The sequence below is a fragment of the Oncorhynchus mykiss genome, chromosome 9 (genome assembly GCF_013265735.2).
Source record: "Oncorhynchus mykiss isolate Arlee chromosome 9, USDA_OmykA_1.1, whole genome shotgun sequence".
Classification (NCBI taxonomy): domain Eukaryota; kingdom Metazoa; phylum Chordata; class Actinopteri; order Salmoniformes; family Salmonidae; genus Oncorhynchus; species Oncorhynchus mykiss.
In genome coordinates, this window is record NC_048573.1 from 6,149,593 (window position 1) to 6,165,894 (window position 16,302).

Genomic DNA, 16,302 nt, shown 5'->3' on the forward strand with positions numbered 1-16,302 from the left:
GGGGTGATATCTACCATGTTAGAGTGGGGTTGCAGTATGAGGTGTGGTGAGGGATGATATCTACCATGTTAGAGTGGGGTTGCAGTATGAGGCGAGGGGTGATATCTACCATGTTAGAGTGGGGTTGCAGTACGAGGTGTGGTGAGGGCTGATATCTACCATGTTAGAGTGGGGTTGCAGTACGAGGTGAGGTGAGGGGTGATATCTACCATGTTAGAGTGGGGTTGCAGTACGAGGCGAGGGTTGATATCTACCATGTTAGAGTGGGGTTGCAGTACGAGGTGTGGTGAGGGCTGATATCTACCATGTTAGAGTGGGGTTGCAGTACGAGGCGAGGGGTGATATCTACCATGTTAGAGTGGGGTTGCAGTACGAGGTGAGGTGAGAGGTGATATCTACCATGTTAGAGTGGGGTTGCAGTACGAGGTGAGAGGTGATACAGTGCCTTGCGAAAGTATTCGGCCCCCTTGAACTTTGCGACCTTTTGCCACATTTCAGGCTTCAAACATAAATATATAAAACTGTATTTTTTTGTGAAGAATCAACAACAAGTGGGACACAATCATGAAGTGGAACGACATTTATTGGATATTTCAAACTTTTTTAACAAATCAAAAACTGAAAAATTGGGCGTGCAAAATTATTCAGCCCCCTTAAGTTAATACTTTGTAGCGCCACCTTTTGCTGCGATTACAGCTGTAAGTCGCTTGGGGTATGTCTCTATCAGTTTTGCACATCGAGAGACTGACATTTTTTCCCATTCCTCCTTGCAAAACAGCTCGAGCTCAGTGAGGTTGGATGGAGAGCATTTGTGAACAGCAGTTTTCAGTTCTTTCCACAGATTCTCAATTGGATTCAGGTCTGGACTTTGACTTGGCCATTCTAACACCTGGATATGTTTATTTTTGAACCATTCCATTTTAGATTTTGCTTTATGTTTTGGATCATTGTCTTGTTGGAAGACAAATCTCCGTCCCAGTCTCAGGTCTTTTGCAGACTCCATCAGGTTTTCTTCCAGAATGGTCCTGTATTTGGCTCCATCCATCTTCCCATCAATTTTAACCATCTTCCCTGTCCCTGCTGAAGAAAAGCAGGCCCAAACCATGATGCTGCCACCACCATGTTTGACAGTGGGGATGGTGTGTTCAGGGTGATGAGCTGTGTTGTTTTTACGCCAAACATAACGTTTTGCATTGTTGCCAAAAAGTTCAATTTTGGTTTCATCTGACCAGAGCACCTTCTTCCACATGTTTGGTGTGTCTCCCAGGTGGCTTGTGGCAAACTTTAAACAACACTTTTTATGGATATCTTTAAGAAATGGCTTTCTTCTTGCCACTCTTCCATAAAGGCCAGATTTGTGCAATATACGACTGATTGTTGTCCTATGGACAGAGTCTCCCACCTCAGCTGTAGATCTCTGCAGTTCATCCAGAGTGATCATGGGCCTCTTGGCTGCATCTCTGATCAGTCTTCTCCTTGTATGAGCTGAAAGTTTAGAGGGACGGCCAGGTCTTGGTAGATTTGCAGTGGTCTGATACTCCTTCCATTTCAATATTATCGCTTGCACAGTGCTCCTTGGGATGTTTAAAGCTTGGGAAATCTTTTTGTATCCAAATCCGGCTTTAAACTTCTTCACAACAGTATCTCGGACCTGCCTGGTGTGTTCCTTGTTCTTCATGATGCTCTCTGCGCTTTTAACGGACCTCTGAGACTATCATAGTGCAGGTGCATTTATACGGAGACTTGATTACACACAGGTGGATTGTATTTATCATCATTAGTCATTTAGGTCAACATTGGATCATTCAGAGATCCTCACTGAACTTCTGGAGAGAGTTTGCTGCACTGAAAGTAAAGGGGCTGAATAATTTTGCACGCCCAATATTTCAGTTTTTGATTTGTTAAAAGTTTGAAATATCCAATAAATGTCGTTCCACTTCATGATTTTGTCCCACTTGTTGTTGATTCTTCACAAAAAAATACAGTTTTATATATTTATGTTTGAAGCCTGAAATGTGGCAAAAGGTCGCAAAGTTCAAGGGGGCCGAATACTTTCGCAAGGCACTGTATATACCATGTTAGAGTGGGGTTGCAGTACGAGGCAAGGGGTGATATCTACCATGTTAGAGTGGGGTTGCAGTACGAGGCGAGCCTGTTTCCTTCTCTGATTCCTGTAGTAGTTCTCGAACTGCTCCCGGGAACCCTGGGTAAAAAAAACAACAACATGGACAACATCCTTAGAGACCGGCCGTGCGCGATGGCAAAAGAGAGGAGACGGTAGCCATGACAACCCTTGGCTCGCCATACGTATTGACATTCGTCAGTTACTCGTTTTATTTGTAGAACTGATTAAAAACAGGTTTGGATAAAAACAACAAAAAAAATAAAAAACATTTGAAAGAGGTTAAAAGTCAAGACGGAAACAGACGCAAGGATTTTGGTAGAAAAACAAAAGTTTGATATTGGGTACAAAAGGCACTCTCATTCATGGGAGAGTCAGTGATTGGGCAGTCACTAAGGTCTTCTGTTTCCACTGGCGTCATCAATCTCTCTTCAAAGTCGAGCATATCTGTAGCATATCAGTCACTCACAACAGATTCTGCTCCTGTGTCTCACACACACACTGCTTTACAGTGATAAACCCCAGGCCCCCTCTCCATCCTCCTCCAACAGTAGCCCCGGTCTCTGTCCTTATCGCCTCTAGCTGAGACCCAGACCAGGACCCACAGTACTGCCCCAGCCCAGAGATAAGACACCAAAGCTGGGCTGATAACCCTCCACAGTCAGGGAAGCTGAAACTAAAGGCCAGAACCATGCCAGAACCATGCCAGAACCATGCCAGAACCAGGCCAGAACCAGGCCAGAACCAGGCCAGAACCATGCCAGAACCATGCCAGAACCAGGCCAGAACCAGGCCAGAACCAGGCCAGAACCATGCCAGAACCAGGCCAGAACCAGGCCAGAACCATGCCAGAACCATGCCAGAACCAGGCCAGAACCAGGCCAGAACCAGGCCAGAACCAGGCCAGAACCATGCCAGAACCATGCCAGAACCATGCCAGAACCAGGCTCACTCACATCTGGTGCGCTGTTATTATGAAAAATGTTTCCAATAAAATAAATTTGAAACAAGATTTGATTGAAGACAAACTGTTAATATTTCCTAAGAAAAATTAGGACCTTGGACGAATGCTTTTCCGCACCTTGGCAGTTCTCTCAATGAGAACAATGTCTATTGAAGAGACATACCACAGCAGTCCATCAGAGAGAGAGACGGGGTAGTGGGGGGAGGGAGAAGGAGAATGAGAGAGGGTAGAACGAGAGAGGGAGAGAGGGTAGAACGAGAGAGGGTAGAACGAGAAAGGGTAGAACGAGAGAGGGTAGAACGAGAGAGGGTAGAACGAGAGAGGGTAGAACGAGAGAGGGTAGAACGAGAGAGGGTAGAACGAGAGAGGGTAGAACGAGAGAGGGTAGAACGAGAGAGGGAAGAACGAGAGAGGGAGAGAGGGTAGAATGAGAGAGGGTAGAACGAGAGAGGGAGAGAGGGTAGAATGAGAGAGGGTAGAACGAGAGAGGGAGAGAGGGTAGAACGAGAGAGGGAGACCGGGAGAGGGGAAAGGTGGAGTGGATGGATGAGTGGGTGAGAGGCTGCTAGAGGGGTAGAGGGCAGGGAGGTCTAAACTTCAATACAGGCCGTAAAGCTGACTGGACAACCTCCATGAAGTCAGATACACAACACTAACACTCTGGAGAGAAGTGTGGGGTGTAGGCAGAGGTCAACAAGACCCTCGGGGGAGGGTACAGCTATCGTGTGGGCTGTATTGACTCACACTACCACCAAGAAACCTTCACTCTGCTTAAACTATTGTTTAATAATACACGCACGCTTCTCCGAATCGTCCAACCGCACACTCATCCAACCACACACTCATCCAACCACACACACGAGCAGTGCCACGTTACTGATGACTGACTACAGGGTCTAAGGCAGATATCTCCAGTCATGAACAGAACAGAATGGAGTCTCTAGATTCTGGAATGCTCTCTACTGCCAGACAGACCAACAGGCATCTTAGTGGGGGGGGGGCTCTCATTAGGACAGTGTTGCCAGTAGGGAAACACACAAAAAACACAAAACCACACACACACACACACACACAGACACAAAGACACAAAACCAGGAAGTAGAATCCCATTTCCAATCGAGACATTCATTTTGTTTTCTCTTCTCTCTCCGTCTCTCGCCCCATGTTTAAATTCCACCATATTACCATGGTGGTGAAGACTGGACCTGAACAATATGCCTTTGTTCTACTGTACACACACACACACACACTCAAATCTGATAGAAATTATGATCATGTAAACAACAGCGTTGGCCCTACATGGAGTTTTCCCTCAGACGGGACCAAACGAGAAACACACGAAGAACCCTTCACTCCACTTCACAGACCGTTTAATACAGGCACGAACGAACACACACACACACACACACACAGACAGACACACACACAAACACACACACAGACATAGACACAGACACACACACACACACACACACACACACACACACACACACACGCAGACACGTCCAATTGTCCAACCTCCAGGTATCAATCACATAACGAGCTGTCATGTTCAGAATAAGAAACCCAAATATTCTAGTGTTCTCGTCTGGTTTAGTGGTAGTACTCGTCTGGTTTAGTGGTAGTACTCGTCTGGTTTAGTGGTAGTACTCGTCTGGTTTAGTGGTAGTACTCGTCTGGTTTAGGGGTAGTACTCGTCTGGTTTAGTGGTAGTACTCGTCTGGTTTAGTGGTAGTCCTCGTCTGGTTTAGGGGTAGTACTCGTCGTCTGGTTTAGTGGTAGTACCCGTCTGGTTCAGTGGTAGTACTCGTCTGGTTTAGTGGTAGTACTCGTCTGGTTTAGGGGTAAGTACTCGTCTGGTTTAGTGGTAGTACTCGTCTGGTTTAGTGGTAGTACTCGTCTGGTTTAGTGGTAGTCCTCGTCTGGTTTAGGGGTAGTACTCGTCTGGTTTAGTGGTAGTACTCGTCTGGTTTAGTGGTAGTACTCGTCTGGTGTAGTGGTAGTACTCGTCTGGTTTAGTGGTAGTACTCGTCTGGTTTAGTGGTAGTACTCGTCTGGTGTAGTGGTAGTACTCGTCTGGTGTAGTGGTAGTACTCGTCTGGTTTAGTGGTAGTACTCGTCTGGTTTAGTGGTAGTACTCGTCTGGTTTAGTGGTAGTCCTCGTCTGGTTTAGTGGTAGTACTCGTCCTGTTTAGTGGTAGTACTCGTCCGGTTTAGGGGTAGTACTCGTCCGGTTTAGTGGTAGTACTCGTCCGGTTTAGTGGTAGTACTCGTCTGGTTTAGTGGTAGTACTCGTCTGGTTTAGTGGTAGTACTCGTCTGGTTTAGTGGTAGTACTCGTCTGGTTTAGTGGTAGTACTCGTCTGGTTTAGTGGTAGTACTCGTCTGGTTTAGTGGTAGTACTCGTCTGGTTTAGTGGTAGTACTCGTCTGGTTTAGTGGTAGTACTCGTCTGGTTTAGTGGTAGTACTCGTCTGGTTTAGTGGTAGTCCTCGTCTGGTTTAGTGGTAGTACTCGTCTGGTTTAGTGGTAGTACCCGTCTGGTTTAGTGGTAGTACCCGTCTGGTTTAGTGGTAGTACTCGTCTGGTTTAGTGGTAGTACTCGTCTGGTTTAGTGGTAGTCCTCGTCTGGTTTAGTGGTAGTCCTCGTCTGGTTTAGTGGTAGTACTCGTCTGGTTTAGTGGTAGTACCCGTCTGGTTTAGTGGTAGTACTCGTCTGGTTTAGTGGTAGTCCTCGTCTGGTTTAGTGGTAGTACTCGTCTGGTTTAGTGGTAGTCCTCGTCTGGTTTAGTGGTAGTACTCGTCTGGTTTAGTGGTAGTACCCGTCTGGTTTAGTGGTAGTACTCGTCTGGTTTAGTGGTAGTACTCGTCTGGTTTAGGGGTAGTACTCGTCTGGTTTAGTGGTAGTACTCGTCTGGTTTAGTGGTAGTACTCGTCTGGTTTAGTGGTAGTACCCGTCTGGTTTAGGGGTAGTACTCGTCTGGTTTAGTGGTAGTACTCGTCTGGTTTAGTGGTAGTACTCGTCTGGTTTAGTGGTAGTAACCGTCTGGTTTAGTGGTAGTCCTCGTCTGGTTTAGTGGTAGTACTCGTCGTCTGGTTTAGTGGTAGTACCCGTCTGGTTTAGTGGTAGTACTCGTCTGGTTTAGTGGTAGTACTCGTCTGGTTTAGGGGTAGTACTCGTCTGGTTTAGGGGTAGTACTCGTCTGGTTTAGTGGTAGTACTCGTCTGGTTTAGGGGTAGTACTCGTCGTCTGGTTTAGGGGTAGTACTCGTCGTCTGGTTTAGGGGTAGTACTCGTCGTCTGGTTTAGGGGTAGTACTCGTCTGGTTTAGTGGTAGTACTCGTCTGGTTTAGGGGTAGTACTCGTCTGGTTTAGGGGTAGTACTCGTCTGGTTTAGGGGTAGTACTCGTCTGGTTTAGGGGTAGTACTCGTCTGGTTTAGTGGTAGTACCCGTCTGGTTTAGTGGTAGTACCCGTCTGGTTTAGTGGTAGTACTCGTCTGGTTTAGTGGTAGTACTCGTCTGGTTTAGTGGTAGTCCTCGTCTGGTTTAGTGGTAGTACTCGTCTGGTTTAGTGGTAGTACCCGTCTGGTTTAGTGGTAGTACTCGTCTGGTTTAGTGGTAGTACTCGTCTGGTTTAGTGGTAGTACTCGTCTGGTTTAGTGGTAGTACTCGTCTGGTTTAGTGGTAGTACTCGTCTGGTTTAGTGGTAGTACTCGTCTGGTTTAGTGGTAGTACTCGTCTGGTTTAGTGGTAGTACTCGTCTGGTTTAGTGGTAGTACTCGTCTGGTTTAGGGGTAGTACTCGTCTGGTTTAGTGGTAGTACTCGTCTGGTTTAGTGGTAGTACTCGTCTGGTTTAGTGGTAGTACCCGTCTGGTTTAGGGGTAGTACTCGTCTGGTTTAGTGGTAGTACTCGTCTGGTTTAGTGGTAGTACTCGTCTGGTTTAGTGGTAGTAACCGTCTGGTTTAGTGGTAGTCCTCGTCTGGTTTAGTGGTAGTACTCGTCGTCTGGTTTAGTGGTAGTACCCGTCTGGTTTAGTGGTAGTACTCGTCTGGTTTAGTGGTAGTACTCGTCTGGTTTAGGGGTAGTACTCGTCTGGTTTAGTGGTAGTACTCGTCTGGTTTAGTGGTAGTACTCGTCGTCTGGTTTAGGGGTAGTACTCGTCGTCTGGTTTAGTGGTAGTAACCGTCTGGTTTAGGGGTAGTACTCGTCTGGTTTAGTGGTAGTCCTCGTCTGGTTTAGGGGTAGTACTCATCTGGTTTAGGGGTAGTACTCGTCTGGTTTAGTGGTAGTACTCGTCTGGTTTAGTGGTAGTACTCGTCTGGTTTAGGGGTAGTACTCGTCTGGTTTAGTGGTAGTACTCGTCTGGTTTAGGGGTAGTACTCGTCTGGTTTAGGGGTAGTACTCGTCAAGTTTAGGGGTAGTACTCGTCTGGTTTAGGGGTAGTACTCGTCTGGTTTAGTGGTAGTACTCGTCGTCTGGTTTAGTGGTAGTACTCGTCGTCTGGTTTAGGGGTAGTACTCGTCTGGTTTAGGGGTAGTACTCGTCTGGTTTAGTGGTAGTACTCGTCTGGTTTAGTGGTAGTACTCGTCGTCTGGTTTAGTGGTAGTACTCGTCTGGTTTAGGGGTAGTACTCGTCTGGTTTAGGGGTAGTACTCGTCTGGTTTAGGGGTAGTACTCGTCTGGTTTAGGGGTAGTACTCGTCTGGTTTAGGGGTAGTACTCGTCTGGTTTAGTGGTAGTACTCGTCTGGTTTAGGGGTAGTACTCGTCTGGTTTAGGGGTAGTACTCGTCTGGTTTAGTGGTAGTACTCGTCGTCTGGTTTAGTGGTAGTACTCGTCTGGTTTAGGGGTAGTACTCGTCTGATTTAGGGGTAGTACTCGTCTGATTTAGGGGTAGTACTCGTCTGGTTTAGTGGTAGTACTCGTCTGGTTTAGTGGTAGTACTCGTCTGGTTTAGGGGTAGTACTCGTCTGGTTTAGGGGTAAGTACTCGTCTGGTTTAGGGGTAGTACTCGTCTGGTTTAGGGGTAGTACTCGTCTGGTTTAGGGGTAGTACTCGTCTGGTTTAGGGGTAGTACTCATCTGGTTTAGGGGTAGTACTCATCTGGTTTAGGGGTAGTACTCGTCTGGTTTAGTGGTAGTACTCGTCTGGTTTAGTGGTAGTACTCGTCTGGTTTAGGGGTAGTACTCGTCTGGTTTAGTGGTAGTACTCGTCTGGTTTAGGGGTAGTACTCGTCTGGTTTAGGGGTAGTACTCGTCTGGTTTAGTGGTAGTACTCGTCTGGTTTAGTGGTAGTACCCGTCTGGTTTAGTGGTAGTACCCGTCTGGTTTAGGGGTAGTACTCGTCTGGTTTAGGGGTAGTACTCGTCTGGTTTAGGGGTAAGTACTCGTCTGGTTTAGGGGTAGTACTCGTCTGGTTTAGGGGTAGTACTCGTCTGGTTTAGGGGTAGTACTCGTCTGGTTTAGGGGTAGTACTCGTCTGGTTTAGGGGTAGTACTCGTCTGGTTTATGGGTAGTACTCGTCTGGTTTAGGGGTAGTACTCGTCTGGTTTAGGGGTAGTACTCGTCTGGTTTAGGGGTAGTACTCGTCTGGTTTAGTGGTAGTACTCTATTGGAGAAAATATTTACTAATCAATAAATATTTATGTCATATCAACAATAAAGTGAGTTCAGTTCATTGTGTCTCTGTGTGTAGAGTTCAGTTCATTGTGTCTCTGTGTGTAGAGTTCAGTTCATTGTGTCTCTGTGTGCAGAGTTCAGTTCATTGTGTCTCTGTGTGTAGAGTTCAGTTCATTGTGTGTCTCTGTGTGTAGAGTTCAGTTCATTGTGTCTCTGTGTGTAGAGTTCAGTTCATTGTGTCTCTGTGTGTAGAGTTCAGTTCATTGTGTCTCTGTGAGTAGAGTTCAGTTCATTGTGTGTCTCTGTGTGTAGAGTTCAGTTCATTGTGTGTGTCTCTCTGTGTGTAGAGTTCAGTTCATTGTGTCTCTGTGTGTAGAGTTCAGTTCATTGTGTGTCTCTGTGTAGAGTTCAGTTCATTGTGTGTCTCTGTGTGTAGAGTTCAGTTCATTGTGTCTCTGTGTGTAGAGTTCAGTTCATTGTGTCTCTGTGTGTAGAGTTCAGTTCATTGTGTCTCTGTGTGTAGAGTTCAGTTCATTGTGTCTCTGTGAGTAGAGTTCAGTTCATTGTGTGTCTCTGTGTGTAGAGTTCAGTTCATTGTGTGTGTCTCTCTGTGTGTAGAGTTCAGTTCATTGTGTCTCTGTGTGTAGAGTTCAGTTCATTGTGTCTCTGTGTGTAGAGTTCAGTTCATTGTGTGTCTCTGTGTGTAGAGTTCAGTTCATTGTGTCTCTGTGTGTAGAGTTCAGTTCATTGTGTGTCTCTGTGTGTAGAGTTCAGTTCATTGTGTCTCTGTGTGTAGAGTTCAGTTCATTGTGTGTCTCTGTGTGTAGAGTTCAGTTCATTGTGTGTCTCTGTGTGTAGAGTTCAGTTCATTGTGTGTCTCTGTGTGTAGAGTTCAGTTCATTGTGTCTCTGTGTGTAGAGTTCAGTTCATTGTGTCTCTGTGTGTAGAGTTCAGTTCATTGTGTCTCTGTGTGCAGAGTTCAGTTCATTGTGTCTCTGTGTGTAGAGTTCAGTTCATTGTGTGTCTCTGTGTGTAGAGTTCAGTTCATTGTGTCTCTGTGTGTAGAGTTCAGTTCATTGTGTGTCTCTGTGTAGAGTTCAGTTCATTGTGTGTCTCTGTGTGTAGAGTTCAGTTCATTGTGTCTCTGTGTGTAGAGTTCAGTTCATTGTGTGTCTCTGTGTGTAGAGTTCAGTTCATTGTGTCTCTGTGTGTAGAGTTCAGTTCATTGTGTCTCTGTGTGTAGAGTTCAGTTCATTGTGTCTCTGTGAGTAGAGTTCAGTTCATTGTGTGTCTCTGTGTGTAGAGTTCAGTTCATTGTGTGTGTCTCTCTGTGTGTAGAGTTCAGTTCATTGTGTCTCTGTGTGTAGAGTTCAGTTCATTGTGTCTCTGTGTGTAGAGTTCAGTTCATTGTGTGTCTCTGTGTGTAGAGTTCAGTTCATTGTGTCTCTGTGTGTAGAGTTCAGTTCATTGTGTGTCTCTGTGTGTAGAGTTCAGTTCATTGTGTCTCTGTGTGTAGAGTTCAGTTCATTGTGTCTCTGTGTGTAGAGTTCAGTTCATTGTGTCTCTGTGTGTAGAGTTCAGTTCATTGTGTCTCTGTGTGTAGAGTTCAGTTCATTGTGTCTCTCTGTGTGTAGAGTTCAGTTCATTGTGTCTCTGTGTGTAGAGTTCAGTTCATTGTGTCTCTGTGTGTAGAGTTCAGTTCATTGTGTCTCGTGTGTAGAGTTCAGTTCATTGTGTGTCTCTGTGTGTAGAGTTCAGTTCATTGTGTGTCTCTGTGTGTAGAGTTCAGTTCATTGTGTGTCTCTGTGTGTAGAGTTCAGTTCATTGTGTGTCTCTGTGTGTAGAGTTCAGTTCATTGTGTGGTAGGGACTGGTGGCAGCTCTCTGTTCTTTCACCCTTGGCATCCACTTTGTCCCCAGGACCGACCTGCCTAACAACAGTTCTCCATGGGGTCATGACCAACCCAATTTTCTCTCTCTGTGTGTGTATGTGCCTCTGTGTGTGTCTCTGTGTGTGTGTGTGTGTGTGTGTCTCTCGTATATGAAGGCTGAAACAAAGGACAAAAACAGGAGAGAAGGAGAAGAAAAATGGTAAAGAACACAACATAACTAAACAAACATGAATGCTGGCAGGAACCAAAACAAACGAGGGAACGGGAGGGGGAAAGAAAGTGAAGCTGAGGTTGAGGAGGTCACACCTTTCAACACCACCCCCCCCTTTCCTTCCATTCACTCTCTCTCCTCCATCCCTCCCCGTCTCCTTCTCCTCCACTCTCTCATGCACTTTTTCAACCCCAGGGCAACCCCTCCACTTCTCCCAACCCCTCCACTTCTCCAACCCCTCCACTTCTCCAACCCCTCCACTTCTCCCAACCCCTCCACTTCTCCAACCCCTCCACTTCTCCAACCCCTCCACTTCTCCCAACCCCTCCACTTCTCCCAACCCCTCCACTTCTCCCAACCCCTCCACTTCTCCCAACCCCTCCACTTCTCCAACCCCTCCACTTCTCCAACCCCTCCACTTCTCCCACCCCTCCACTTCTCCAACCCCTCCACTTCTCCCAACCCCTCCACTTCTCCAACCCCAGGGCAACCCCTCCACTTCTCCCAACCCCTCCACTTCTCCCAACCCCTCCACTTCTCCCAACCCCTCCACTTCTCCCAACCCCTCCACTTCTCCCAACCCCTCCACTTCTCCCAACCCCTCCACTGCTCCAACCCCAGGGCAACCCCTCCACTTCTCCAACCCCAGGGCAACCCCTCCACTTCTCCCAACCCCTCCACTTCTCCCAACCCCTCCACTTCTCCCAACCCCTCCACTTCTCCCAACCCCTCCACTGCTCCCAACCCCTCCACTGCTCCAACCCCAGGGCAACCCCTCCACTTCTCCAACCCCAGGGCAACCCCTCCACTTCTCCCACCCCTCCACTTCTCCCAACCCCTCCACTTCTCCCAACCCCTCCACTTCTCCCAACCCCTCCACTTCTCCCAACCCCTCCACTTCTCCCAACCCCTCCACTTCTCCCAACCCCTCCACTTCTCCCAACCCCTCCACTTCTCCCAACCCCTCCACTTCTCCCAACCCCTCCACTTCTCCCAACCCCTCCACTTCTCCCAACCCCTCCACTTCTCCCAACCCCTCCACTTCTCCAACCCCTCCACTTCTCCAACCCCTCCACTTCTCCAACCCCTCCACTTCTCCAACCCCTCCACTTCTCCAACCCCTCCACTTCCCCAACCCCTCCACTTCCCCAACCCCTCCACTTCTCCCAACCCCTCCACTTCTCCAACCCCTCCACTTCTCCAACCCCTCCACTTCTCCCAACCCCTCCACTTCTCCAACCCCTCCACTTCTCCAACACCTCCACTTCTCCAACACCTCCACTTCTCCAACCCCTCCACTTCTCCAACCCCTCCAACTTCTCCAACCCAGGGCAACCCCTCCACTTTTTCAACTCTCCAACATTCCTCAGTCTCAAAGTCTCCTGCACTCAGTCTCCCCTTGACAACCCTCTCTCCATCTCCTCTCCTCCTCCACATCTTCCTCTCTCATTCCTTACACTCTTTCAGGGTCTTTCCCTCCCTATCCAATATTTTCACTATCTAGCTCCCAAACTTCCTCCATCGGTCAGCCATCCCCCTTCCCTGTCCTCCACCTCACTCTCGCCCTCACGTTAACCCTTCTGCGTGAGCACTCTCTCCCCCCTAGCCCCCTGTCCCTATCTTCCTCCCTCAGTCTCTCTCGTCCTTGCTGTGACCTCCCTATCTTCCTCCCTCAGTCTCTCTCTCTCCCCCTTTCCTTCCTTGCCCCCGTCTGTCTCTCAACTTAGCCTTGCTATAACCTCTGTATCGTCCCCCCCTCCTCCCTAGCTCCCTGTCCTTCCTCACAAAGTTCATGCTCTTCCGTTCCCTGGATGATTCTGTCCCCAGAGCTCTCTTAACCCAGACACCCTGTCTACACACACAAACACTTTCTCCAAACAGACACCTTGCCAGACCCCATGCCTCCTCTCCGCTGACCGCCCTGTCCCGGTCACAACCCCTACAAACACACACAAATCCAGACCACTGCTTCATGCCTGACCTTGTCCTGACCCAGTCAACCCAGAAACCTGCTTCGTCCCTAACCTAGTCCTGACCCAGTCAACCCAGAAAGCTGCTTCGTCCCTGACCTAGTCCTGACCCAGTCAACCCAGAAACCTGCTTCGTCCCTGACCTAGTCCTGACCCAGTCAACTGCTTCGTCCCTGACCTAGTCCTGACCCAGTCAACTGCTTCGTCCCTGACCTAGTCATTCCCCAATCAACCCAGACACCTGCTTCGTCCCTGACCTAGTCGTGACCTAGTCAACCCAGACACCTGCTTCGTCCCTGACCTAGTCAACCCAGACACCTGCTTCGCCCCTGACCTAGTCGTTCCCCAATCAACCCAGACACCTGCTTCGCCCCTGACCTAGTTGTGACCCAGTCAACCCAGACACCTGCTTCGTCCCTGACCTAGTCGTGGCCCAGTCCATTCCTCCCTCCACATCCCTCCCTCCCTCTCCCTCCCCTCCCTTCCCATTCCTCCCTCTTCCTCTCCATTCCCTCCCCCATTAATTACTCCATTCCTCCCTCCCCCTCCACCATTCATCCATTCCTCCCTCTCCCCCCATTAATTCCTCCATTCCTCCCTTCCCCTCCCTCCCTCGGTCCTCCCTCCCCCCTCCCTCCCTTCCCATTCCTCCCTCTTCCTCTCCATTCCCTCCCCCATTAATTACTCCATTCCTCCCTCCCCCTCCACCATTCATCCATTCCTCCCTCTCCCCCCATTAATTCCTCCATTCCTCCCTTCCCCTCCCTCCCTCGATCCTCCCTCCCCCCTACCATTCCTCCCTCTTCCTCTCCATTCCCTCCCCCATTAATTACTCCATTCCTCCCTCCCCCTCCCCCATTCATCCATTCTTCCCTCTCCCCCCATTAATTCCTCCATTCCTCCCTTCCCCTCCCTCCCTCGATCCTCCCTCCCCCCTCTCTCCGATCCTCCCTCCCCCCTCTCTCCATTCATTCATTTCATCCTCCCTCCCTCCATCCCTCCCTCCCCTCTCTCTCCATTCCTCCCTCCCTCCCTCCATTCCCCCCTCCCTCCCTGGATTCTCCTCTCCATTCCCCCCTCTCTCCATTCCCCCCCCTCTCCCTGGATTCCCACCTCTCTCCCTGGATACACCCCTCCATTCCCCCCTCTCTCCCTGGATTCCCCCCTCTCTCCATTCCCCCCCTCTCCATTCCCCCCTCCCTCCCTGGATTCCTCTCTCCATTCCCCCCGCCCTCCCTGGATTCCCCTCTCCATTCCCCACCTCTCTCCCTGGATTCCCCTCAATTCCCCCCCTCTCTCCCTGGATTCCCCTCTAAATTCCCCCCTCTCTCCATTCCCCCCTCTCTCCATTCCCCTCCTCTCTCCCTGGATTCCCCTCTCTCCATTCCCCTCCTCTCTCCCTGGATTCCCCTCTCCATTCCCCCCCTCCCTCCCTGGATTCCCCTCTCTCCATTCCCCTCCTCTCTCCCTGGATTCCCCTCTCCATTCCCCCCCTCCCTCCCTGGATTCCCCTCTCCATTCCCCCCCCCCTCCCTGGATTCCCCTCTCCATTCCCCCCCTCCCTCCCTGGATTCCCCTCTCCATTCCCCCCCTCCCTCCCTGGATTCCCCTCTCCATTCCCCCCCTCCCTCCCTGGATTCCCCTCTCCATTCCCCCCCCCCTCCCTGGATTCCCCTCTCCATTCCCCCCCTCCCTCCCTGGATTCCCCTCTCCATTCCCCCCCCCCTCCCTGGATTCCCCTCTCCATTCCCCCCCTCCCTCCCTGGATTCCCCTCTCCATTCCCCCCCCCCCTCCCTGGATTCCCCTCTCCATTCCCCCCCCCCCTCCCTGGATTCCCCTCTCCATTCCCCCCCCCCTCCCTGGATTCCCCTCTCCATTCCCCCCCCCCCCCCCCCCCCCCCTCCCTGGATTCCCCTCTCCATCCCCCCCCCCTCCCTCCCTGGATTCCCCTCTCCATTCCCCCCCCTCCCTGTAGTAAACAGTAGCATGTCTCTGTAGTACAGTAGACTACAAGATGATATGTGTTGTTTATTATTACAGTCCATGGTTCAGACCAGATCAACAGACAGGAAGCCCTTCTATAACTCATTATAAACTACAGTTTCTCCTTTAAACTGAACAACTTTACACACAGACAGTAAAGGCCTGCGGTAACAAACCTCCCTTAGGGTGTAACCAGTACACCAGGCTTCAACCAAAACCCTCTGCTGCCACTAATAATGGTGTGTTACTGGCGGGGCCAATCCTGTGGAGGGGGTGTGGTCAATTAAACAACTAAGGTGCTACTGGCGGGGCCAATCCTGTGGAGGGGGTGTGGTCAATTAAACAACTAAGGTGCTACTGACGGGGCCAATCCTGTGGAGGGGGTGTGGTCAATTAAACAACTAAGGTGCTACTGGCGGGGCCAATCCTGTGGAGGGGGTGTGGTCAATTAAACACCTAAAAGGTGTCAATTCATTCAGTCCATTTGGGGAAAACATGCAGAAAATCACTGTGGACATGATGTGAATATTTAAAATTAAATAAAAATAAGAAAATGTTTGGTTCATCAGATATATTTCAACAAAAAAATTGAGAGAAGAGATGAATGGAGGAGATTCTCATTTGTGCAAAAGACAGTCCTCTCCTCCTCCATCCTCTCTCCTCCATGACCTGAACAGTGGTCAAGGATATGTCAAGGATATGTCAAGGATATGTCAATTAGTTATTAAGAGAACAGAAGAGGCCCCTCTCCTCAACTCCTCCGTCCTCTCTCTCCTCCATGACCTGAACAGTGGTCAAGGATATGTCCATTAGTTATTAGGAGAACAGAAGAGGCCCCTCTCCTCCTCGATAGCCACGTTTCATCGAGGACGGTCGTTTGTGTTCTACCTGAGTCTTTTGTGGAAGAGTTGCCACATTTGAATCAGATTTTGTTTTCTCTGAGAAGCACAATGACATATTTAACAACGATATGCTACTTTGAAATGCCTCTCCTCGATTACCTTCACCCCTTTTTTTTCCCAAAATGCAGGCGAGGAGAGGACAGAGGAATTAGCAGAACCAATTGAGAATCTCTCAAAGTAACGGAGGAGAGGATAGGAGAAAAAGAGGAGAGGGGGATGGGTAGAACTCACCAGAACTGTATAGATGTGGAGGCATCGATACACTGGAGAGAAGTCGACCAACTCCTGGGCCCCTGGTACCTGGGAGAGAGAGAGAAAAACACGATTTACACACACACACACAACCAAGTATAAACTCAACATGTAAAGTGTGAGCTGAAATAAGATCCCAGAAAATGTTCCATACGCACAAAAAAGCTTAGTCCTCTTCAGATGTTGTGCACAAATGTGTTTACATCCCTGTTAGTGAGCATGTCTCCTTTGCCAAGATAATCCATCCACCTGACAGGTGTGGCATAATCAAGAATACATATCAGGTAGAATACACACGACTATAGACGTGGAGGCACCGGTACACTGGAGAGAAGTCGACCAACTCCTGGGCCCCTGGTACCTGTATGGCGTTGTGTGGGCGAGCAGTT

General features: G+C 49.2%; 1 protein-coding gene across 4 annotated transcripts in view; it reads right to left on the reverse strand.

The window, feature by feature from the left end:
• exoc6b (exocyst complex component 6B) overlaps positions 1-16,302 on the reverse strand; it is a gene marked incomplete at its 5' end in the record, with an annotated part of 123,919 nt that overhangs the window by 83,097 nt on the left and 24,520 nt on the right. For all 4 annotated transcript variants that reach the window (XM_036987180.1, XM_036987179.1, XM_036987178.1 and 1 more), the window contains 2 exon segments: positions 2,120-2,203; positions 15,893-15,961. In XM_036987180.1, coding sequence (XP_036843075.1) covers positions 2,120-2,203; positions 15,893-15,961 — 153 coding nt within the window.